Source organism: Nicotiana sylvestris, chromosome 11, assembly GCF_000393655.2.
Source record: "Nicotiana sylvestris chromosome 11, ASM39365v2, whole genome shotgun sequence".
Classification (NCBI taxonomy): domain Eukaryota; kingdom Viridiplantae; phylum Streptophyta; class Magnoliopsida; order Solanales; family Solanaceae; genus Nicotiana; species Nicotiana sylvestris.
In genome coordinates, this window is record NC_091067.1 from 145,728,373 (window position 1) to 145,754,875 (window position 26,503).

The 26,503-nt window shown below is 35.0% G+C and overlaps 1 protein-coding gene across 1 annotated transcript; it reads left to right on the top strand.

Moving 5' to 3' along the window:
- Positions 1-13,411: 13,411 nt before the first annotated feature.
- LOC104230797 (receptor-like protein kinase HERK 1) lies at positions 13,412-24,694 on the top strand. Its single transcript, XM_070162506.1, has 3 exons — positions 13,412-16,493; positions 17,253-17,415; positions 24,354-24,694. Exon 1 carries the CDS (start codon positions 13,964-13,966, stop codon positions 16,478-16,480), a length of 2,517 nt encoding a protein of 838 aa, XP_070018607.1. The 5' UTR covers positions 13,412-13,963; the 3' UTR covers positions 16,481-16,493; positions 17,253-17,415; positions 24,354-24,694.
- The last annotated feature ends 1,809 nt before the right edge of the window (positions 24,695-26,503 follow it).

A 26,503-nucleotide genomic window follows, 5' to 3' on the forward strand; every position in this document is an offset into this window, starting at 1 on the left:
CTAATTCTTCATTTACAATGGGCAGATATTCTCAATTTGATCCCTTCTTTTCACAACTGGCCCATAATTTGCTATGTGTTAGCTGGCCCACTTAGGACTAATCATTGTCGAGAAGTGCAAGCCCACAGATTAATTGATAGAACCCACGATCACAACTGATGGGACCTAAAATGAGTAGGAACCGTACTTAGAGGTAAATGGGCCCTGTTGAATCTGTATGAAAAAAGAAAAATAATACTTACTATATAGCTGCTCTCAAATAATAGTCGAATATATATATTTATATGTATAGATTTATATGTATATAAATGTTATATACTTTTGCGGTTACTGTATGGGCAAAAATTCGGCTTAGAAAATCAGGCGTGGAAAGGTCGTTAAGTAATAAGACTGTGTTTCTATTTGAGCGGCCAAGCCGAGATCGACTAAAGCCTAACAATGAGCAGTTGTTGAGCAAGCCGTTGAAGCCGAGGTCGAGTAACGAAGAGTAGGAACAACGGCTAGTGTAGTATTGGGATTAGCGATCGGAATATTCTCTTTGCTGTACTTTTTTAGGGTTTTTGAAGAACATTCCATATAAATAGAAAAGAGGAGAGAGGAAAAGGGGTGCGGGAGATCGACTATTGTGAGAAGTTGACTCTTGAGAGAAAATACAAAAGTTTACCTTTCCATAGTGATTGATTTTATCGGTTATTCTTCTTTTCTACTCACACGATCCAAGAAAGCATTGTTCATTTTCCTACTTATTGCCTATTTTGTTGTTAGGAGGAAGAATCTTCCACATCATTCATATTTGGGTGAATTGTTCTTCCTATTTACATTGTCATTTTCCATATTTATTGCTCATCATTCATTCCTCCTTTATTCTCCCAAGCGTGCATTTAATAATTTAATAACCAATTCCGGACATTAAGTACCATTTAAACACTTAGCTAGATTTAAGAATTTAGAATTATTATACTTGACTAGGATTCACATTTTACCTTAGTTATCTTTTAATTAATTTAACAAAGAGTGCAATATTTTTTGGTCAAACAGTTACCCTATATAAATAATTTCGGTCACGAGCTGAACTGATCTTTGCCCTATGAACATGGATCTAGAAACCCGACTTCAAAGGAACCCGATGCTCAATTTCACGACACAAGAATACCATTTTCAGTCAATAGAATACTGAACACAGATCAATATTTTTGGTCATTAGTCAGTAAAGAATCCTGAGTTAAATAAATCATCAATATTTAGCAATTGTTTCGGTTGATTAAATCAAAAGCAAATGTACATCGAGTCCTAAAGTACTGACACCAAATGCAGCTTTAAAAGAGCCGAGAATTTTTCGGACACAATCTTTCTAACTTCATAAGGTAAGGGTAAGGTCTGTGTACACATTACTCTTCTCAGACCCTACTCATGGAATTTCATTGAGTTTGTTGTTGTTGCTGTTGTAAAGCAGCTTTAAAAGAACCAAAAATTTAAAAAAAATAATTTTTTTCTTTAGTTATTTTCTAGAATCTAAAATTCCAAATACATAAGGAGTTAAATTTAGCACTTCAACTTAGGCCCTTTCCTATTAGACACTCCAAATATGTGTGTGTTTTCAGACATGTTTGATTAAAATGGTAATAATATTTGTCAAATTTAATTATGAAAAATTATGCTGACTTTTTTAAAGTTATTATGGACTTGGCTTTTACCCTTTTCCACTTGCAAGAAATTTTTCTGCAAATGAGAAATGGAAATACAGCAACAAATTTTATAATGTAATAATTAGTTATTTTTTGCGGCTGGAATAACTGACTTTTTCTAGCTAAGAGCCAGCAATTTGGACCCATTATTTTTCCCAGCTGGAGATACTCGTATAGTTGTCCCTAAAAAATAAATGAGCACCTTCCTTTTGATATTGATTGTTTTGTATTCTTGCTTTATGTCCATTTCTATCACAAATTCTTTCAATTATGTGTGGCCATTTGTTCTATATTTCTGTTTCATATGATTGTTCTTACTTATTTTAAGCCATAGTTTAATATAGTCCTTAGTCCCTTTCTTTTGAAACACGCACAGTAAAGTATAATCCTGCGCGCTGACACGTACACACACAAAAAAGACGAGAGAGGAAAAATTCTTACTCCCTTGATTTTAATTTATACGGCATTATTTGCTAGAAAAAGAATTCAAGAAAAAATAATTTTTTTTAACTTATTGTCTTAAATATGACATAATTTTTTTATGGCTATAAAAATATTATATGGTGAAATACTTGTATGACTATAAAAGATTATATTAAATATATAATTAAAAATTTATGTCAAATTATTTTTAAATATTTAAAAATGTCATTCTTTTTTAAATGAACTAATAAAGATACCTCATATGGAATTAAACCGATGAATCTATATCATGATATGAAAATTAATATTTAGGTTTCATTATTTCATTTCGCAAGTTTAAAAGAAAGAATTTTAGTAAAAAAAATCCAATAGAGACAAATGAAAAAAAATATATGTGGACTTTCTTTATGAAAAACAACAGAAATGATATATGCACAGAACTATAGAGAGTCGTGGAGTATATATAATAGAATACGTTGAAAGACCAATATGTTTGTTAACGTGCATGTAAGAAAAAGATTGATAGACCAATTTACCTACCACTACTTACTTGTTAGTGGCTACCATGACCTACACATCTTTTATTCGATGCTTATCTTTCCTTTTGTTGTTTTTTTTATTTAAGATTTCCATTTTTTTAATATAATTTTAATATAAACAATATCCGATACTAGTAAGTTTTTACCGTCACTTACTTTTTGCATTATAATTGTTATATTGGTTATTTTCTTTTTCTTTCTTTCCTATCTATCTTTCTTTCTTTAGGGAGAGGTGAAATTCGAGAATATTTCAAGAGCATACGATATGTCTAGAATTTAAATATTCAAGAATAAAAATGATGATAACAATTGACGCCAGGAAAATTATATATATACACACACACTTTAAGTTTCATACGATGCTAAAATATTGGACAAAGTATACGAAAGTGATATACCGTTTTCTCAAATAGGAAATTAAATGAGCTATGAATACAATTACATAAAATAAAGTTTTTTCTATGACCTATGGATAACGAGTTTTTTTCTTTTCATGTTTGGCCTATCTGAGTTTTGTTCTGTTTATTTTCAACGCCTAGCTGGGTTTTGTAAATGCACAGTTGGCGATTAATAAAAAAATGTAATTACCAAAAGAAAAGCAAACAATAGTTATCTATAACTAGATTTGTAAATTCAGAGTAGTTAAAAGATGACTCGAAACGAACACCAAAAATCAATAGAAATGACACCAGATAGTCATTCTAAAGGACTGCTATTTAGAAATTAGCCAATACGTCTTGGATTTCAATTTTTCAGGATAAAAATATCCTGAATTATCTTAGAGTTAAAATTTTTAATTTAAATTTTTAGGACAAAATAAGTACTGACTAATTACACATGAGAATGACTATACGTGCACTTACCCAAAAATCATGAGGTACACGTGAAAGTGAAATGAAATCTAAAGAAAGTGGCGTTGGAGTCAGCTTCCTTTGATGTTAATTAAATACTAATTAAGCAATCAATTATGGGTTGAAATTATTGAATTGATGTGAACAAACCACCAAATGTCATCTTAGTGTTACTAATTAATTAAAGAGTGACTGGTCCTAGTTTTGCTAAGTGAAGTGGTTGGTCCAATTTTACTGTCAAATTGCTTTCTATAGTGATAAGTAATTTGATTTAGTCAATCGAAAGGCAATTTTACAGGATAGTAAATGAAAAGACTTGACCCACTTGTTAGCACAAAATTAGCAAAGATTAGTACGTCAAAATTAAGTATGGTCTCATCAAAGTGGTTCAATAAAATTGGAAGGATATAGAAAAAAAAGTTAGGTATGGCACATGCATATAATTATAATAAGGTTATGTAATAGTCCAATTACCTTGATGCCTTCAATAAAATTGGAAGGATACATAAGACATTTAACTAATATCATTTTAATCCAATCATCAATCAAACTTAACTCATATTTTCCTAAAAGAAACAAATAGGATAAAATAACATAATTAAGTGTTTATGTAGTATATAGAAAAATTTATGAAAAATGTTTTCTTTAAAAACAAATGATGACTAAATTGAGGGGTTGAGGAAGGCGGGGTGGCGGGGGGATGGGTGTCAATTGGGATTGGGTGAGGGGGCATGGGGGTGGGGTGGGCTGAGGTGCGATAAGATATCAGGGTCAACGGTAAAAGTAGGATTTTCATTAAGGAGATTCAAAAAATAAAAAAAGAAAACACCCAAAGAAGTTAAGGGGATTCAACAACTAATATTATATATATACTCCTTTGGGGTATGGGTAAAGTCTGCGTACATACTACTCTCCCCTGACCCCACTAGTAGAATTTCATATATATATATGTGCTTGGTGTTGAACAAAAAGGTATCACAATTTTTTGTGATAGTCAAAGTGCTATTCAATTAGCGAAGAACCAAGTTTATCATGCAAGGACGAAGCACATTGATGTTCGGTATCATTTCGTACGAGAAATCATAGAAGAAGGTGGAGTCACGGTGAAGAAAATTCATACTACAGAGAATCCTGCTGATATGCTGACAAAGGTGGTGACTGCGGTCAAGTTTCAACATTGTTTGGATTTGATCAACATTGTTGAACACTGAAGATTGAAGATGAAGACACAACCAAAATTTGTTATTGAGAGAGAATTGAAAATGTGGAATTTTGCCAAGGTGGAGATTTGTTGAAGTTTGGCAAAATGCCAAAGTCCCACATTGGTTGGGAGTTAAGTTTGGGGGGGATTTTTCCCCTATAAAAGAAGGCCTAATGTTTAGGATTGAAACACACCTCTCATTTGCCTTCTCATCTGTTTAAGGCATTTGTATCTTCTCTCTTTAGTATTATTTCACTTGTATTTTTGGAGTGGAATAAAATATTGGTTGTGTCCGAGGAGTAGGCAAAATTAGCCGAACCTCGTAAATTCTGGTGTTTCCTTTATTGTTGTTTTATTGTCTTATTTATTATTTGGTGGCTGTCATAATTTTTGGTATAGTAGTTGTGACTTATTCACACTATATACATTTGGCTTCCGCAACAATTGGTATCAGAGCCAAGGTACTGTCTAAGTATGCTCTGTGGTTGCAGCATAGTCTGATCTTCCACATCAGAAAAGATTTATCTTGGTAACTGAGTCAAGGTTCTGTCTGAGTATGCTCTGTGGTTGCAGCTTAGTCTGATCTTCTACATCAGAAAGGAAATAATCTTGATTTGTGTCGTCAGCTATTAAATAATATTTGTGTCAAATATGGGAGACAATAAACAAGAAGAATCTACATCAAGTGTCAACAATACGTCATCATTGGCATCTTCGCTTATGACAAGAATTGTGTCAAATGCGAAATTTGCGGTAGAAATTTTTGACGGGTCCGGGCATTTTGGGATGTGGCAAGGCGAGGTTCTAGATGACCTTTTTCAACAAGGGCTAGATCTGGCCATTGAAGAAAAGAAACCAGATGTTATTGGAGAAGAAGATTGGAGAATTATCAACCGTGTTGCTTGCGGTACCATTCGATCCTACCTTGCTAGAGAGCAGAAATATCCATACACAAAGGAAACTTCTGCAAGTAAATTATGGAAAGCACTGGAGGATAAATTTTTGAAGAAAAACAGTCAAAATAAATTGTACATGAAGAAGAGACTGTTTCACTTCACCTATGTTCCTGGTACCACGATGAATGAACATATCACCAGTTTCAATAAGTTGGTCACAGATTTGCAAAATATGGATACAACTTATGATGATGGTGACTTGGCCTTGATGTTGTTGGCGTCACTTCCTGATGAGTACGAGCACCTTGAAACTACTCTACTCCATGGAAATGACGAAGTTTCTCTCAGAGAAGTTTGTTCGGCTTTGTACAGCTATGAACAAAGAAAGCGAGAAAAACAGAAGGGCGGAGAAGGAGAAACACTATTTGTGAGGGGTCGTCCTCAAAATCAAACGAGGACAAAGAAGGGAAGATCCAAGTCAAGATCCAGACCCAGCAAAGATGAATGTGCCTTTTGTCGAGAAAAGGGGCACTGGAAGAAAGACTGTCCGAAGTTGAAGAATAAGGCCAAACATAACAATGGAAAGGCCATTATGGATTCAAATGTAGCTGATTGTGATGATTCAGACTTCTCATTAGTTACAACAGAGTCATCAACATCATCAGACATATGGTTGATGGACTCGGCTTGTAGCTATCATATGTGTCCCAACAGGGACTGGTTCGTGGAATTTCAAGAAGGAGAATATGGAGTCATCCACACAGCGGATAACAGCCCTCTTACCTCATATGGCATTGGTTCAATACGATTAAGGAACCATGATGGAATGATCAGAACATTGATAGATGTTCGATATGTACCGGATTTGAAGAAGAATCTCATCTCTGTGGGAGCCCTAAGGCTGTGAATGAGGCAATTTGGCTTCAAGGATTGCTAAAGGAGCTTGGTTTTGAACAAAAAAGTATCACAATTTTTTGTGATAGTCAAAGTGCTATTCAATTAGCGAAGAACCAAGTTTATCATGCAAGGACGAAGCACATTGATGTTCGGTATCATTTTGTACGAGAAATCATAGAAGAAGGTGGAGTCACGATGAAGAAAATTCATACTACAGAGAATCCTGCTGATATGCTGACAAAAGTGGTGACTGCGGTCAAGTTTCAACATTGTTTGGATTTGATCAACATTGTTGAACACTGAAGATTGAAGATGAAGACACAACCAAAATTTGTTATTGAGAGAGAATTGAAGATGTGAAATTTTGTCAAGGTGGAGATTTGTTGAAGTTTGGCAAAATGCCAAAGTCCCACATTGGTTGGGAGTTAAGTTTGGGGGGGATTTTTCCCCTATAAAAGAAGGCCTAATGTTTAGGATTGAAACACACCTCTCATTTGCCTTCTCATCTGTTTAAGGCATTTGTATCTTCTCTCTTTAGTATTATTTCACTTGTATTTTTGGAGTGGAATAAAATATTGGTTGTGTCCGAGGAGTAGGCAAAATTAGCCGAACCTCGTAAATTCTGGTGTTCCCTTTATTGTTGCTTTATTGTCTTATTTATTATTTGGTGGCTGTCATAATTTTTGGTATAGTAGTTGTGACTTATTCACACTATATACATTTGGCTTCCGCAACAATTGGTATCAGAGCCAAGGTACTGTCTAAGTATGCTCTGTGGTTGCAGCATAGTCTGATCTTCCACATCAGAAAAGATTTATCTTGGTAACTGAGTCAAGGTTCTGTCTGAGTATGCTCTGTAGTTGCAGCTTAGTCTGATCTTCTACATCAGAAAGGAAATAATCTTGATTTGTGTCGTCAGCTATTAAATAATATTTGTGTCAAATATGGGAGACAATAAACAAGAAGAATCTACATCAAGTGTCAACAATACGTCATCATTGGCATCTTCGCTTATGACAAGAATTGTGTCAAATGCGAAATTTGCGGTAGAAATTTTTGACGGGTCCGGACATTTTGGGATGTGGCAAGGCGAGGTTCTAGATGTCCTTAAGAGCAAGTGACCAACCACATGAAAAAATTAAAAATATTTTGTGAAAACCCATAACAAATACACCTTTGTTATAAAATAAAGACTATAAAGTAAAGACAAGTATAGAGAGAAACTGATATATTATTCGAATTCAAACTGATGTACATAATGAACTGAAATCTCTTCTATTTATAGAAGAAAGGAAGCTGTTGTGTAAGCTGCTACTATACCAGATATGGATAATCTTCTACTGAGAGCAATGTTTATCCATAACGGAGTACTGAAAGGATAAGCTTATTATACCCGATATGGATAATCTTCTACCGGGGGTAATGTTTATCCATAACTGGGTACTGAAAGGATAAGCTTATTATACCCGGTATGGATAATCTTCTACCGGGGGTAATGTTTATCCATAACCGGGTATCGAAGTGATAAGCTTCTTCAGGAAGCTTATTTCCAATAGAGTACTTAAATAGATAAACATATTTACGGTGGAGTCCCATATGGATAAGCTTCTTCAGGAAGTTTATTTACAACGGAGTACTAAATGAATATCCATAATATAATATATTTATAACACTCCCTCTTGGATGTTCATTAAAAGATAATGTGCCTCATTAAAACCTTACTAGGAAAACCCACGTGGGAAAAAATCCTAGTGAAGGAAAAAGAGTACACATATTTAGTAATACGCATTGTTGGTTGCCTCATTAAAAATCTTATAAGGAAAACCCTGTGAGAAAAACCTTAGTAAGGAAAAAAGAGTACAGCGCGCATTTTACTCCCCCTGAAGAAAACCTTATTTCAAATATTTGAGTCTCCGCATTCCAATCTTGTATACCATATTTTCAAAAATTGATGTTGGTAAAGACAATCTGGTGGATTGTCACTTGAACTAATTTGATGCACATCAATGTCACAATTTTCCTGAAGATCATGTATGTAGAATAATTCTGGTGAAATGTTCTTCATTCTATCTCCTTTTATAAATCCTCCCTTTAATAGTGCTATGCATGAAACATTGTCTCTGTATAATATTGTGGGTCTTTTATCACATTCCAACCCATATGTTTCTCGAGCTTTATGGGTATCGGATAAATAACCTGCATCTGCATTACCAATACGATCTGCACCACTTTTGTTAGCATTAGCAAGATAAATAAGTGCACCATCTACACCGAGATGGAGTATTTTAGGACCAAGGAGCTCCTCATCCTCTTCTAGAGGTTGGAACAGATCCTTATTCACTTCAAGTGATTGAATATTCATTGGTGTACTTAATGGGTACACTTTGTCCATGTAAAAGTATTTTTAAGACCCTCTTGGAGCTCTTCTGGAGTTCCAATAAGATTTATGTCACCAACATAAACAACAAGTGTAACAAATTTTGATGACATTTTCTTTATAAAAATACATGGACAAATAACATAATTTATGTAACTTTCTTTCAGCAAATATTTACTGAGGCGATTATACCACACGCGCACAGATTGCTTTAAACCGTACAAAGATCTTTATAATTTGATCGAGTACATTTCTCAAGACTTTGAATTATATGCTTCGGGCATTTTCAATCCTTCAAGGATCTTCATATAGATTTAGCCAAATAAGTCATATAGGTTAAGACTTGTATCTAAATGGTATGACATCTTCAAGTGTCTGGACTGCTAGTCCGATCCTCACAATCTTTTACAATATTGTGCACTATATTGTATTAAATATATCGTCGACGATCATTTTGTGTCAGTTCCGAAGCGACATAACTTGTGGAGATCTCATCATTTTCTTTATTTTCAGGTACCTGAACTTTTTCGGGAGTTTCATGAAATGTTATGTCGTGGGCTCTTCTAGAGCTTATTTCCTCCTCATTATGATCATTTTGATCATTAACTCCTACTATTTTTCAAGGATTGTTACCTTTGGAACCGATTGGTCTACCACACTTCATGTGTATAGTAAACTCTATCCTTCAGGGACTTTAATTTTAATAGGAGTATTTGCAGCTGAAATATGATATTTAATTTTAGATCAGCAAATGCTTCTGGCATTCGACTTGAATTATCTTCTAAGTGAGGATCATGATAATTCGATTCATATAGCATATTTTTCAACTATTTATTCCATCCCCCAAATGTTAGAAAAACTAACATATATCCCCAATCATCTTTGAGAAACATATCTTTGTGTATTATGGTAGAGAAATTAATCATATACCACGCAACAAAAGATAGTAAAAATATTTGGTTTCTGATCCTAAACCAATTGTGAAGGGAGGACTTATCATATATTGTTGATCTGATGCATACAAGTGTTGCTATATGCAATTTAGAAAATCTTAGACCAACACATGAAGCTTTGTTCTCATGAGCAATGGTTTAGCCATTAATAGGAGGTATTCAATACTAAACCAGCTTGGATATAAACCAACATTATCAAGATGAACTGTCTTGATTTCATAATCTGAAAATTATGCTCTTAATCGAGAAAAGCAATTCCAAATGCCAAACTGCAGGTTGACAATAATTACACATGTAACCATCTCATATATGCACCTATAAGTGGTTCACATGATAGGTGAACGGGCCCATATTCACCTTTTATATATTTCAGAATCAGGGGTCTTAGTCCCAACTTTAGCTGGTATAATCAATTCATTATGAGAACAAACAACACATGAGAATTCCTGAAGAATCTTCTAGTTCTTTAGTATATGCTTATCTGAATTCTCAAATATCTCATTTAAAAATGGCAAATGAAAACTTCAAGTTTATCATGTCATGTGTTATCTCTTAGTAAACTTCTGGTTTACTATGGCATAAACTTTTGCTTTAGTAAACTTCTGGTTTATTGTGATACATGATATATTACAAATTAAAGAATAAGGCGGGTAACTTCTTACATACATATTATTTTACCCCCTATGATTGTGGAAACATGAAGATTATCAATCTTCCAATAATTTGTAGTCTCAATATGATAGCCATTTGTATTAGTAAACTTCAGATTTACTACAACATATGTTTTGACCATAATCATATAATATGAATGACATATTTGTATATAAGCTCTTCTAGAGCCTTCATTTATTATCCACAATCTAATATTTATCTGGCACTACTGGTGTCATGTATTCTTTAGGCAAACATTTAGCTCTTCAAGAGTTGTTGATACATTTTGTACTATCAAATGTTGCTCAGACACTGCTGGTGTCATGAGAGAAAATCACAATCAAATAAACAATGTAAAACAATTGTTTAAGCACACGAAAACTCCTTTTCATAATATTTTTCCACTTCAGGAGGCAATTTCAATTGTGTTACTTCTTCAGGAGCAAATTTAAAATACGAAATATTGAGTATATATTCTCTCAATTATATTAACTCTTCTGGAGGTGAATTGTAATGTATTCACATCAAGAGCGCGTTCATATTTACCCGACTTATTAGTATTGTCACATTCACTTCAGGGAATGGATTAATATTATCAAAAGTTCTCATCCTTCAGGAAATCGAACATAATTATCTGAATGCGCATTAATCACATCAAATTGTGATGCCTCAACCTCTTTTAAAATATTTACTACTTCAGGAGCAAATCGAGGCGTGCATTTAATATAGAGAATATTTATGTAGCTTATCTTCAATTGTAACCATAGAAAGCCTAAATTATCACTTCTGGTGATCATAGGCATATACCACTTCTGGTAGTTAACAAAATATAATTACAATGAGATATACGAAATATAACCACTTCTTGTGGTTGTATATTTCTTGCAAACTCTGCTAGAGTTTAAGTTGATCTAATAATGTTATCCATATTCTTCAAAATGACATAAACAAGATATATTATAGTAAACATCATTATCAAATCATAATTTTTCTTTATGTACAACAATTACATAACCATACTATCTATTACAAATAACAAAAATTAAAATATTTACATTTCTACAGATTCACCACCGATTACATGACTTGTTTCTCCTTCTGGGAGTGCAAGGTAATCAGTTACATCCAAATGCATGAAGTCTAAATTATCTTCAGAAATAAAATTTGCTTCAGCATTTTTCTCTGTCTTCTTTAGGGAGGCTTGATAAAGCTCAACCAAGTGCTTTGGCGTGCGACAGGTACGTGACTAGTGCTCTTTTTCTCCACATCTATAGCATGCATTTTCTGCATTTGGTGCTTGCACCGCTTTATGCTTTTGTTCCTTCCTTTTCCACTGCTGGTGGTGAGAAGTGTTCTTTGATGCATTATTATTACCATGATTAGAGTTTCTTTCCCGACCACGATCATGACCACGACTGGGGCCACGACCTCTTCCACGTTTAGCTTGGTGGAAGTTCGTCTCATTCACTTCAGGGAATGGACAAGAACCAATAGGTCGACTTTCATGATTTTTCATTAATAGCCCATTATGTTGCTCTGCTATAAGAAGATGTGAGATAAGTTCAGAATACTTTTTAAATCCCATCTCTCGATATTGCTGCTGCAGGAGCATATTCGAGGCATGAAAAGTGGTGAAAGTTTTCTCCAACATATCATGATCAGTAATATTATCACCACATAACTTCAATTGGGAAATAATTCTGAACATAGCAGAATTATACTCACTGATAGATTTAAAATCTTGTAGCCTTAGATGAGTCCAATCATATCGTGCCTGTGGAAGAACGACCATCTTCAGGTGGTCATATCTATCTTTCAAATTATTCCACAGTATGACTGGATCTTTAACAGTAAGATATTCCATTTTCAGGCCCTCATCAAGGTGATGGCGTAGGAATATCATTGCTTTGGCACGGTCTTGGTTTGATGCCTGATTTTTGTCTTTGATGGTGTCTGCCAGACCCATCGCATCAAGATGAATTTCAGCATCAAGCACCCAAGACATGTAGCTTTTGCCCGATATATCCAGGGCTACAAATTCAAGTTTAGAAAGATTTGACATTATTTAGGAAAAGAAAGTTCTTACCTCAGATACTTTCAAAATATTTGCTCGAGATGGCAGAGTCTCGTGCTGATAACGTGTTATAAAATAAAGTCTATAAAGTAAAGACAAGTATAGAGAGAAACTGATATATTATTCGAATTCAAACTGATGTACATAATGAACTGAAATCTCTTCTATTTATAGAAGAAAGGAAGCTGTTGTGTAACCTGATACTATACGAGATATGGATAATCTTCTACTGAGAGCAATATTTATCCATAACGGAGTACTGAAAGGATAAACTTATTATACCCGATATGGATAATCTTCTACCGGGGGTAATGTTTATCCATAACTGGGTACTGAAAGGATAAGCTTATTATACCCGGTATGGATAATCTTCTATCGGGGGTAATGTTTATCCATAACTGGGTACTGAAAGGATAAGCTTATTATACCCGGTATGGATAATCTTCTACCGGGGGTAATGTTTATCCATAACCGGGTATCGAAGTGATAAGCTTATTTCCAATAGAGTACTTTAATAGATAAACATATTTACGGTGGAGTCTCATATGGATAAGCTTCTTCAGAAAATTTATTTACAACGGAGTACTAAATGAACATCCATAATATAATATATTTATAACAACCCTAAAGATTGATTTTTGTTTTTTAATTTTTTTTAAAAATTAAATAAAGAGTGAATTGCTCCACTAATTGTGCTATCTTCTTTATTTGTATTTTATTACAATCCCCCGTAACTCTTTACTCCTGTAAATAAATATCGTCTGTTACTGTTTCACACTTATGCACCTTATTTTCTCTCTCCTCTTCACTGTCCATGAAAGTGCTGCTCTTTACTCTTCAGAAGAGGTCAAACCACCCCCCCACCCCACCCCACCTTACCAAAAAACCCTCAAAAGATATATTCATATTTTTGCACAAAATAAAACAGTGCATTATAACATGGCCCTTTGACTCCATGAATTGCTAGTTCACACTCTAGATAATTTCCATATTATTGAGCAAAAAAAAAAAAGGTTTTACTTTCTTTATTTAAAATTCTACTATTATTTTGTTTGCATCTGGGGTAGTCTATTCAGCTAAAGCATCTAACCTGCCTGTTCTTAGCTAGATTTAGGCTGTTAATGTACCAAAAAAAAAATCATTTTCTTGTCTTCTTTGTATCTGAAAAATAAGTTCTTTGTACCCCTCAAGAAAATTTCTGCTAATTTGATTTCTATTTGTTCATTACTGATCTGGGGTTCTCTTTTTTCTCAATCTTGGAGCTGTTTTGATTAAAAAAGGTGACATCTTTACCCTTCTGCTGCTGTTTCTGTAGCTTATTGGGAGAAATAGGTGATATTTAGTTCTGTGTTACTGTTACTTTTCAAGAACTGTTGGTTTTTAGGTCAAAGTTTGTGTCTTTTTTGTGGGATTTGAATGATGAAGGAAACTTGGGATTTTGGATTGTTAGTGAAGAGTTTGTTTTTATTAGTGTTGGGAGTTTTGTGTGTTTCTGGTTTTGATCCTGCTGATAATTTCTTAATAGATTGTGGATCAAATAAGGATACTAATGTTGGTAATAGGGTTTTTATGGCTGATAAATCAGCTGCTAAGTTTCTTTCAACTTCACAAAATATATTGGCTGATACCCCTTCAAATTCTATTACAAAAGCTGATGATTCACCTCTTTATCAAACTGCTAGAATTTTTACTCAACAATCTAGCTATAAATTCCCAATCAGCCAAGCGGGAAGGCATTGGATCCGCCTTTATTTTTATCCGTTTGTTTACCAAGAATATGATATGAGCAAAGCAACTTTCTCTGTTTCCACTCAACAGAATGTTCTTCTTGGTAATTTCACTCCCAAAAATGTTACTGTCAAAGAATTTTCTGTTAACGTGACCTCGAGGGACCTTGTGATCATGATCTCTCCTTTGAGCTATTCGTTTGCATATATAAATGCTCTGGAAGTTGTCTCTGTACCTGATATCCTTATTACTGATGATGCTTCCACCGTTAGTCCAGCGGGGACGTTCAGTGGTATGTATGCGCAGGCTCTTGAAACAGTTGCAAGGGTAAACATGGGCGGATCGCTGGTGTCATTTGATAATGATACACTTTGGAGAACTTGGGTTACTGATCAAAGTTTCTTGACAGAGGCGAGTTCTGCTAAGTCGGTAAATAAGATTGCTTCTGTGAAATATCCACAGGATGGAGTAACACCAGATATTGCACCACAGACAGTTTATGGTACTTGTAGTAAGATGAATGTGGCTGATACTGGTAATGATCCGAATGCTAATTTTAATGTGACCTGGACGTTCGATGTGGAACCTGGCTTCCAATATTTCATTCGATTACACTTCTGTGACATAGTGAGTACAGCTGCCAATCAGCTGCTATTTAACATTTATGTCAACTCCTGGAACGTGGCTAATGATTTTGATCCTGGTCAGAAAGTTCAGGGCTTTTTAGCCACAGCTTCTTTCAACGATTATGTTACTCCACCTGCTAGAAGTAACAGGCTTAACATTAGTGTTGGCCCGTCCCCTAGGAGTCTTTTTCCTGATGCCTTTCTAAATGGACTGGAACTTCTGAAGTTGAATAATTCTCAGGGCAGCCTTACTCAGGTAGCTTCTGTTCCTACTAGCCCTAGTTCAAGGGCAAAGAAGAATGTCGGAGTGATCGTGGGTGTGAGTGTCGGCGTACCACTTATTTTGCTGATGGTTGGCATCTTATTTTGCATGCATAGAAGGAAAAAGCAGGAACAGCTTGCCCAGTCAAAAATATGGATTCCGTTATCTGTTAATGGTGGCAATTCACACACCATGGGAAGCAAGTATTCAAACGGAACAACCATAAGTGCTGCTTCAAACTTGAGTTATCGCGTTCCGTTTCCAGCTTTGCTGGAAGCAACTAGCAACTTCGACGAGAGTTTGGTCATTGGAATAGGTGGCTTTGGGAAGGTATACAGGGGTGTTTTGTGTGATGGCACTAAGGTGGCCGTGAAAAGGGGTAATCCCAAGTCCCAACAAGGTCTTGCAGAGTTCCGAACGGAAATTGAGATGCTTTCACAGTTCCGCCATCGGCATCTGGTTTCATTGATGGGATACTGTGATGAAAAAAATGAGATGATTCTAGTTTATGAGTACATGGAGAATGGGACCCTCAAGAGCCATTTGTATGGTTCAGATCTCCCGAGTATGAGCTGGAAGCAAAGGCTGGAGATATGCATCGGGTCAGCCAGAGGTCTGCACTACCTTCATACTGGTTACGCTAAAGCCGTTATACATCGCGATGTCAAGTCTGCAAACATATTGCTCGACGAGAGTTTTATGGCAAAAGTTGCTGATTTTGGTCTATCGAAGACAGGGCCTGAGCTTGATCAAACCCATGTTAGCACGGCCGTAAAAGGAAGCTTTGGCTACCTAGATCCTGAATATTTTAGAAGACAACAGCTCACAGAAAAATCTGATGTTTATTCTTTTGGTGTTGTTTTATTTGAAGTTCTTTGTGCTAGGCCTGTCATAGATCCATCTCTTCCGAGGGAGATGGTCAACTTAGCTGAATGGGCTATGAAGTGGCAGAAGAAAGGACAATTGGAACAAATCATAGATCCCAATCTTAAAGGCAAGATAAGACCAGATTCCCTTAGGAAGTTTGGAGAAACGGCGGAGAAATGTTTAGCTGATTTTGGTGTTGACAGACCATCAATGGGTGACGTGCTTTGGAATCTGGAGTATGCACTTCAACTTCAAGAGGCTGTCATTCAAGATGATCCTGAAGAAAACAGTACCATCCTTATCGGCGAGCTCTCTCCGCAAGTCAATGACTTCAGTCATGTTGATGCCGGTGCTTCTGCTGCTCGGATCGAATCACCAAATTTGGATGATCTCTCTGGTGTTTCCATGAGTAGGGTTTTCTCGCAATTGGTCAAGTCCGAGGGTAGATAACTAAGTGAAAACGGTACATACCTTGCTTAGGTGTTTGTTAATTCCACTTTTGTTCATGGATCATATGAAGATTGATTTTATTTTTGTAACAGTTTATTCTATGAATTTCTAAGTTTGATATAGAAAGTTAAACTTTGGAAACATCATTTCTCCGCCTGTGGATCATCTTTTCTATCTCTTGGTGTGTCCTGTTGTTTCACATGTTTTATATGGTTTCTAATAAATTCTTCATACATAGAGAATCATTCCATTAATGTCATGTTTGTGAAAAGGCTTAAAATATATGGAACAATCTCGAGCCTCTGGGAAGAATAGGAGCAGATATGCACAGGAGAGCAATAAAAGACCTGAGATTGCTCAGATCCCCCACCCCCACCCCCACCCACATTCCTCTGGATGTTTGAGGTATTGAGTGATACTGCAGATTTAGTGGCTGCGAAATAAAGTAAAACAGTACCATTAAAGCTAGGAGGGTCTCCCGGAAATAGCCTGTCTATCCCTCCGGGGTAGGGGTAAGATCTGTGTACACTCTACCCTCCCTAGACCCAACTAGTGAGATTCTACTGGGTTGTTGTAAAGCTTGTTATTTGTTCCCTATTTTTTCATTTATTGGCAACACGGAGGGTTAGGTTCGGCAATATGGTTGATTTATATTGGTGCATCTCTTTCAATTACACAGTATTAAGATTTAAATACAATCTCCCATTCTCATGAAAAGTTCTAATAACAAGTGATAGTTTGGGACTGTAAAGTTGCTATCTTGTTTGGTCAGTCTCTTCAGGAAATCCAACTCGTTTGGTCAGTGTTGTCATCTGTGTGTCGACACTTCTTGAAGAATGAAGTAAGGAGATATGTGAATTCATTGGCTGAAGTCAGCTTTTGCACGATGGAGCTTTTGTCAGTTTCGTATTGAACGCCTTATGATGTTATATGAGGTAAGCATCGTCTAGTATAAATGTGATCTTTTCTTTATAGAGTACAAAAAAGAACCTTTTACCATCATATTGTCGAGAACTGTTTATTTGCATATCTCCATTCAAATTATTTTCTTAGAACAACTAACTAAAATTCATCTCAACTTCTGTCATATTTCGATTTGCAATTGCTAAGGTTTCTGAAATACATCTGGACTAGTCGTTATTGAAAGCTTCAAATGATATGTTATCAATCCTTGCATTCTTTCTTTCCCCATCAGGCCATCCTACTCTATTCTTTTCAGATATCCCCCCCCCCCCCAACAAAAGACGAATATCTTTGAGATATTTTTGCCGGGGAGGGGTTCAGTGAGAAGGCAACCTATTATTCACCTTATTCTTTTTTTTTTTTGAAAAATTAAATCCATAATAGCTTCCAGAATCCCAAAATTTGAAGTACAATAAATAGCAATAGATAACAAACATGATGTAACATAAGAAAAATGCTGCCATGAATCCTCTCCAGAATATGTAAACAGAGTAAAGTAGACAATACAAATAGTGAACTAAGCCAAAAAAATAACCAGAGATTCATATGGTGACCATGGTTTGATCACTTCCTCTATCTAGCACCAGCTCTAGGCATGGTCTTAGCTTTAACATTACTAGGTCTTACTGGTGAAAAATCTTTACTTTCTCCCCGTCAGCTTCCTTGACGGGCCTGATGATATTTCACTGTTACCCTTGACGCTGAACAACCAAGAGGAAACAGTGATACCATCCCATTCTAATATAACATCAAGAATATCTGCTTCAGCCGCGCAATCCGGCCCTCTTTTTCAAGTGTTTCTTGAAGTCCATGATGTCACCCTCCCGTCGCGTCACAACCTGATTTTCACATATCCATATCTCATGGGCAACCTGGTTTATGAGCCTAAAATCATGACTAACTAGAACCATCCCACCATTCCATTCATTCAATGCCTCTGCTAGTGAGTCAATTGTCTCGATATCAAGATGGTTGGTTGGCTCATCCAGCAACAGCATGTGAGGTTGCCTATAAGCCAACCACACAAAAATCACCCTTCTACGTTGACCATCCGACAAGTTCTTCATAGCCATTACTTGAGCTTTACCTGTGAGGCTAAACCTCCCAATTGCTGCCCTCATCTCCTCCTCTTCATTCCCAGGGTACTCTCTCATCATGTACTGAAGAGCTGACATATCCATGTCTAGCTTCTCAGCCAAATGCTGATAGTACTGCGCAATTTTTAGATGGTTATGCCGCTTAACCATGCCATCAGTGGGGAGTAAATCCCCTTTCATCAGCTTAAGCAGTGTGCTCTTTCCAGCTCCATTAGGCCCCACAAGTGCTATCCTGGGATCGAGATCTACAGTTTAGTTTCTAGTTTAGCTTTAGGTGGAAGGAAGTCAAAAGTGAATGGCATAAGTCTAGCAGTGGAGATTGTTTGACCTTCTTAGAAAAGTAGTGTTGTTAGTGAGAATGACTGGTACTATAATTCTGTGATGCATTAAAAAAGCACTAAAATACTGGTACCGGAAGTTGTTGCAAGCTTGAATTTTTCAAGCAAGCTGCAATGATTTGCCAGGTACCTTTGATTTTTTGCTTCTCGTCACCCTTGGGGTTGGCATTGGGATCGACATGATTTTGTTTTGAAGGCAATGTAGTTGAATGGTAAAGATCATATAGAGGCAAACTGTTTACTTCTGCCGCGCTATTTTTCAGAATGTAGATACTACTGTGTGAATCTATTTCATCAGCAGTTCAAGAACTGTGTAATGCAAGAGATATTTATCATCAGGGTTGCATTACCAGATTATGACAAATTAATGTACCTCTGTTTGACCTTGTTATTCCAGACAAACCTTCCTGACTTACTGTTAAAATGGCAAAATAAGTCAAGAATTAATTCCTTAGGTACAAAAACACAAGTGCCAGATCCTTCAGCAACCTAATCTATATCCTTCAGCTGCAATATCAAGTGTTGTTTTTCAGCTCCCTAACATGTTAATAATCCTCAACAGATATCCTTTATGTAAGCTTAGTTCTTGTATCTCGGGTTCAAGTGTTCAACATATACACAAGATAAATGTCGTAGAAATGAGGATGTTAAGATGGATTTGCAGTCATCTGAAAAAAAGACAGATAAGAAACTGATGCAATTACAGTCAAATCTCTCTATAACAACCTCGTTTGTTCCGTTATTTTCTGATTGTTATTGTGAAATGCTGTTATAGAGGACATATATTATAACATAATATAAAACTTAGTTCCAAGAAAAACTTGACTTTTATAGTAAATGACTGTTATATAAGGACGTCATGAGAAAAGTTAATGTTTAAGTTCATATAGTATCTGATTACTACTTCATTATGTTAATCTTTAAGTTCTTCCTCCTCCTTCATTCTGTTAGAAATGATTTGTGGATTAGTAAGTGTGAACAGCTATTGGAATGATTTAATGGAATTTCTCAGTTTTTACAATTTTCAAAAAGCTTTATCTCGAACGAACTCTTTAATTTAGAGGAAGATATCATTCGTTCTAAATTGACACCTTGGATTTGATTTTGATTTAATTTTAAAAAAATAAGATTTAAATAGTTTTTTTTTATATTGGATTACTTTATAAAATTGGAGTTTATAATACACCATAATATTTGGTTGTTTGGCATGTACCACGAAATACAACTAGCGTTAGAGTTTTTTCTTAATCCCATGTTGACTTAAGCTTTACACCAAGTCCTTAAATCTTTAGAATGGTTTATTTCTCCTGTTGCATGATGATCTATATTAAGTTATACCATTTCCATAGTAAAATAAAATTTTAAAAAAATAGTACATTGGTTCAAAATTTAAGCTTTACGCTTTACGGGTTCAAGTTATTGGCTAATGTATTATTATTTTATTTTTTTGATTTTTTTTTTCACACACGCATACACATACAAAGGAAAAATGAATTACAGAAATCAATGATGAATCGAGCATTTAGGGGTCTAGCTCGTTGATATAAAAAACCAAAAGATTCAATCCATATCGTCCTTGGATGGAATCCTTAATTAAAGAGAGGAGTTAAGCCTACATAACGCTATGGGAACATGCGTTTTTGTCCGCTTTCAGCTATCCAAAGCTTTTTAAAAATAAAAGGTACTATTATATTATTGCAGACGACTAGGAGGGTGTTTTTGGATTGGCTTTTAAGCTGGTCAAATCAGCTTTTAAACTCTTTTTAGTTTTTGGGAAAGTTAAAAAGTGCTTAAATTAAGTTAAAGACTGCTTAAAATAAGCCAAAAACGATAAGCTGGGCAACTCCAACTTATTACTTTTAACTTAAAACTTATTTATGTTGAAACGGCATTTTGTTTAAGCCAATCCAAACGGCCTCTAGATCCGCCTTCACATTCAAGGGCAAGGTTGTATTACTGGTTGTATATGCATTGTGATCTCCTGAAATTTTTCTCTCATGCTACAGATAGTCAAATCTGAAATGAACCATGTTGCTCTTCATTTTTTCTTAACTAGTAGGATTAAGAAGCACATTAATGTGAATCTATTGTGTTTTTTTTGTACTACTAGACTAGGTGAACGGTTGTTACGATCAGTGCTATAAATTACGTACATGATTATGTTCTCAACCTACATCTGAGAATAACCCATAGTGAACTATTGCTGTAAATATGTATGATTATACATTTATACTTTTGGCACTAACGTCACTGACGGGATATTTGCATCTATACTCGCTTTTTGTGTCTCGTTTTAACTTGTGTCCGCTTTGCCAAAAAAATTGCAAGCGTACCCGCTTTTTCGTAGGGCTGAAGTAGCAAAGGCAATCACGCAAAACTTCAGCATTCTAGTAGCCGGACCTGAAGTTCAGCTCTAGAGCTGAAGTTTTTGTTTTGTAACTGGCAGAGCTGAAGTTTTTTGTTTTTGTAACTGGCTAGAGCTGAAGTTGTTGTTTTTGTAACTGACGAACTTCAGCTCTTTTGTTTTTGTAACTGGCAAACTTCAGCTCTAGAAGTTTTTATCGAAGGAAGTTTTTGTTTTGTATCTTGAGACAATCCTGAACATCCCAATCCTTTAATTTGATTTAAAAAAAATAAATAAGCTACTTAATTTGACTCACTAGTAGCAGCGACAAGGAGAAGACAGAAGAGAAGGGCAACGAAGGTTGTGTATTTCGCCATATCTAGCTTGTTTTCCTTTTGGATTTCTTGGTGAGGAAACTAACAACAACAATGGTGATATTTATAGCATGGTATATGCTCAACATTGTCAACTTAATTCATTTTTTGACTAATTCAAACATTCACATCATTATTATGTATATGAGAAAGTAAAAAGAATAAGTCTAGGTGATTCCTTCGATTCCCTATAAGATTATGAATTGGACGATGAGAACAAAGAAGAAGAAGAAGAAGAAGAAGGAGAAGGAGGAGGAGAAAGGGGGCTGAAATTATTTAAAAAGTGAGTACAAGTTAAAAGTTTTTTAAAAAATGGGTATAGGTTAAATGGGGGCGACCAAGACGCCCGTGTAATTTTTACGTCACTGACTTATTAAGATCATATATGAATTTTCAACAAGGCAAATTATTGCTTTGAAGTGGCACAATTTGATTAGTAATTACTTGATTTTAAGGCCATTAGGCGTCACACATAATTAACAACGCTTGTTTCTTTCCAGTTAAAAAGAACACTTGAGAGTATCGAACTTACTTTTTCACTTTTTCTTTTTGACGATTGAAGGATACAAATACTCAAAAAAATAGATCATTGTTATGAAATAAAAGCAATTTAATAAAACATGAACAAGAAATAAAAGCAATTTAGTAAAACATGAACAAGAAATAGAGATAGAGAGAAGGAAGAGATTTTCTTCTTCAATTGTGTGTATTTTCCTATCTATTACAAGGCCTTTATATAGACATGAAAAGTGAAGAAAATATGTCATGGAATATGTCATTGAACATAGAAAATATGTCATTGAATATGTCATTAACCATTTGAGAGAAAGATCATGGAGGAAGAGTAGACATCCACCATATTTTAATTTTTATCATAACACTCCCCCTTGGATGTCCATAAATAATGTGCCTCGTTAAAACCTTATTAGGAAAAAACCCTATGGGAAAAAAAATCCTAATGTAGGAAAAAGAGTACACATATTTAGAAATACGCCTTTTGGTTGCCTCGTTAAAAACCTTGCAAGGAAAACCCAATGGGACAAAACCTTGTAAGGGAAAAAGAGTACAACGCGTATTAACTCCCCCTGATGAGATCATCAGTTCACATCGTTGAGCCTTCGTATCCCAATCTTGTACACTAGTTTCTTGAAGGTTGACGCCGGTAGATATTTGGTGAACAAATCAGCCATATTATCACTTGAACGGATCCGTTGCACATTAATATCACCATTCTTTTGAAGATCATGTGTGAACAATAATTTAGGTGAAATGTGCTTTGTCCTAACTCCTTTATGAATCCTCCCTTTAATTGGGCAATGCATGTTGTATTTTCTTCATACAAAACTGTGGGTAGTTTATCACACTTCAAACCACATTTCTCTTGAATAAGATGTATAGTAGACCTCAACCATACACATTCTCGACTTGCTTCATGAATAGCAATTATCTCAGCATGATTAGAAGAAGTAGCCACGATTGATTGCTTAGTCGATCGCCAAGATATGACAGTGCCACACATGTAAACACATAACATGTTTGAGATCAAGCCTTGTGTGTGTCAGATAAATACTCCACATCGACATAACCAACAAGATCGGTATTGCAATCATTGCCATAAAATAAGCCCACATCGGTAATCCCCCTTAGATAACGCAATATGTGCTTGATTTTATTCTAATTTCTCATTGAGCAGAGCTATATCTTGTTAAGACATTAACTGAAAAAGTTATGGCATGCCTTGTAGTGTTAGCAAGATATATTAGCGCACCAATTGCATTAAGATATGGTACTTTAGGACCAAGAAGCTCTTCATTATTTTCATGAGGTCAGAGTGGATCTTTATTTATATCGAGTAATCTCGCAACCATCGGGGTACTTAATGGATGTGCTTTATCCACATAGAAGCTCTTTAAAATCTTTTTAGTGTATGCTGATTGAAGGACAAAAATTCTATCTTTCATATATTCAATTTGTAGACCAAGACAAAATTTTGTCTTTCCAAGATCTTTCATTTCAAATTCTTTCTTTAAATAGTCTACTGCTTTAGGAAGCTCTCCGAGAGTTCTAATGATATTTGAATCATCAACATACATGGAGATTATAACAAATTCAAATCCATATCCTTTTATAAGGACACAACTACAAATTGAATTATTCTTATACCCTTCTTTCAACAAGTACTCTCTCGAGCGATTATACCACATGCGCCCTGATTGTTTCAATCCGTATAAGGATTTTTGAAGCTTTATTTAATAAATTTCTTGGAAACCTTAATATGCTCCAAGACAATTTAAATCTTTCAATGATATCCACTATACGCATATCAAGTTTTTCATATATTGCCAGATTAAAACCTGAAGTGACTATATCCACTATAAGAGAACATGTCTCCATATAATCAATGTGAGGATATTTACTAATTTTCTTGTGCCACAAGTCGTCTTTATGTCTATCGACTTGAACCTTTCGCACAAGAACACATTTATACCTCAATTGACTTTATACTTTCAGGTGTTGGACTATCCGTCCAACTTCACATTTTTCTAGTGAAGTCAATTTCATTGCGTATTTTTTATTTGGTCAATCTTTTATCCGTCCAAATTTCATGATAGATTTGATCTCAAGATCTTCGTCAATATTAATCATATTGAGCGCTACATTATATTAACAATATTGTCGACAATCATTTTATGTCGGTTCCATTATTACCCAATAACGACATAACTTATTGAGATCTCTTTATTTCATTATTTTCAGGTACCTGAGCCTCTCCCATGAGGTCTTATGAAGTGTTATGTCGTGATGCTCTTCTAGGGCACTTGCCTCCTTATTATGACAATTTTGAATATTTGCCTCTCTCCTTCTTCAAGGAGTTTTATCTTTGGAACCGATTGGTCTGTTACACTTCATGCGTGCCATAGACTCTGTCCCTCATGGACTTTATTCTATTTGGAGCATTAGCAGCTGAAATATGACATTTAGCTTTGGGTCAGCAAATGCGTCTGGCAATAATTTGTAAATGAATTATCACTTGAACTTCAAGTTTATATTTTCTTGTGCGAGGATCTATATGTATTCATAATAATTCATTTCACGTATCACTTTCTCAGCTGCCCATTTTCTCCCCCTAATGTTGGAATCACCAACACATTTCCCAACCATCTTTGGGAACTCATCTTTGTGCATTTTGGTGGCATAATTAATTCATATAGGACATCCATATTTCTATATAGAAATTATTTGGTTCCTGACCCTGAACCGATTGTGATAGGGAGAAATTTTTATAACTTGGCTAGATGCGTACAAGTGTTTTTGTATATTAAATAATAAATCTCATACCAAATTTCATTTTTGGGAGTTTTGTTCTCATAACCAATGATTTAGCTATAATTGGAGGCATACAATTTCTACTAAATCAACTTGGATTTAAACCAGTATTATCAAGATAAATCATCATAATTTATATTCTGGAACTGTGCTCTAATAATTTGAGCAAGCAATCTTGTAAAAGTCAAACTGCAAGTTGATAACAAATGCACATGTGACCATAGAATAGATGCATCTATTAAAAATCATATATTAGTAAACGGTCCACATGGCAGGTGACTGGGCCCATATATTTATCACCTTTTATTCGTTCCAGAAATCAAAGCATTCAATCCCAACCTTAACTGGTATATCATGAGAATAAGCAGCACAAGAGAATTCTTGAAGAATCTTCTATTCTTCAATATATGTCAATATAATTCTTAATTAATTTTTTCGCATCATAATTGAACCGAGATGGTCAACCGGTCATGCCAATTAATATTTGTTTTAGTAAACCTCTAGTTTACTTGTGGCATATGATTCCATCATCATGCTTATATTTGTGTAGTACAAATAGGAAGAAAATCGGGTAACCTTTTATATTTACCCGGTATGATTATAGAAATATGAAGATATTCAATCTTCATTTCATTTATAGTCTCAATTTGACAACCACTTTGACTTATACATTTGAAATTCAAAAAGTTTCTTTTGAGACTTTACAATATCAATGTCATGAATAATTTTATTCATCTGGGTAGTAACAAATTAGTTTTTTCGGAGCTCTTAACAAATTGTGTACTACAAGATCTTTTATCATACCATTCATATAGTAAATGTCTCCTTCACGGAGAAACTTATATCATAATAAATTGTCATGGTCCAAATTATCATAAGCAAAATTATTTCTTGCTTTAATTTTGCCTTTAATAATTTTTATAAGATATGCCAAAATATTTTGGCGTATCACATGTACGAGACCAATGACATATTCATGTAACCACACAATAATATTTGTTCTCTTTATTTCATTCAAACCTCCCTCAAAGGTGAGTTGTGTGGTACTCATCCAATCATGCCTTGCATGTCTTTATTCATTACTTTTATCACATATTACCACATTCACCTTTAGGAATGGGTCTGCATTCTCAATGCTTATCACAAGTCACATTCTCTTCAAGGAATGGATCATAATCAGCGATGTGCTTCATACCAATTTGATGATAAACATTGCCTTCACATTTTGAAGGACTATTTTGAGAACCTTTGTTGTTCTCCTTTTATAATCATTGTGATGATTATTATTATTTGGAACGCTCTCGTTCATTGTTCAACCAGTTGTCTTCATTTAGACTTATTATGCACTGCTATCACATTTACTTCAAGAATGTAGCAAATCAAGTGGGACAATTTTCATGCCTTTTCATGAAAAATATATTATTTTTCTTTAGTCATCATTATATCATAAATATGGTACATTGGGACTCAAACCCAATATCTTACCAATATAAAGGCATGTTAGGTCATAATAAATTGGGACTCAAACCCAACTCTTATCATTATGGAGCATCAGGACTTGATCTCGATGTCTTACCCTC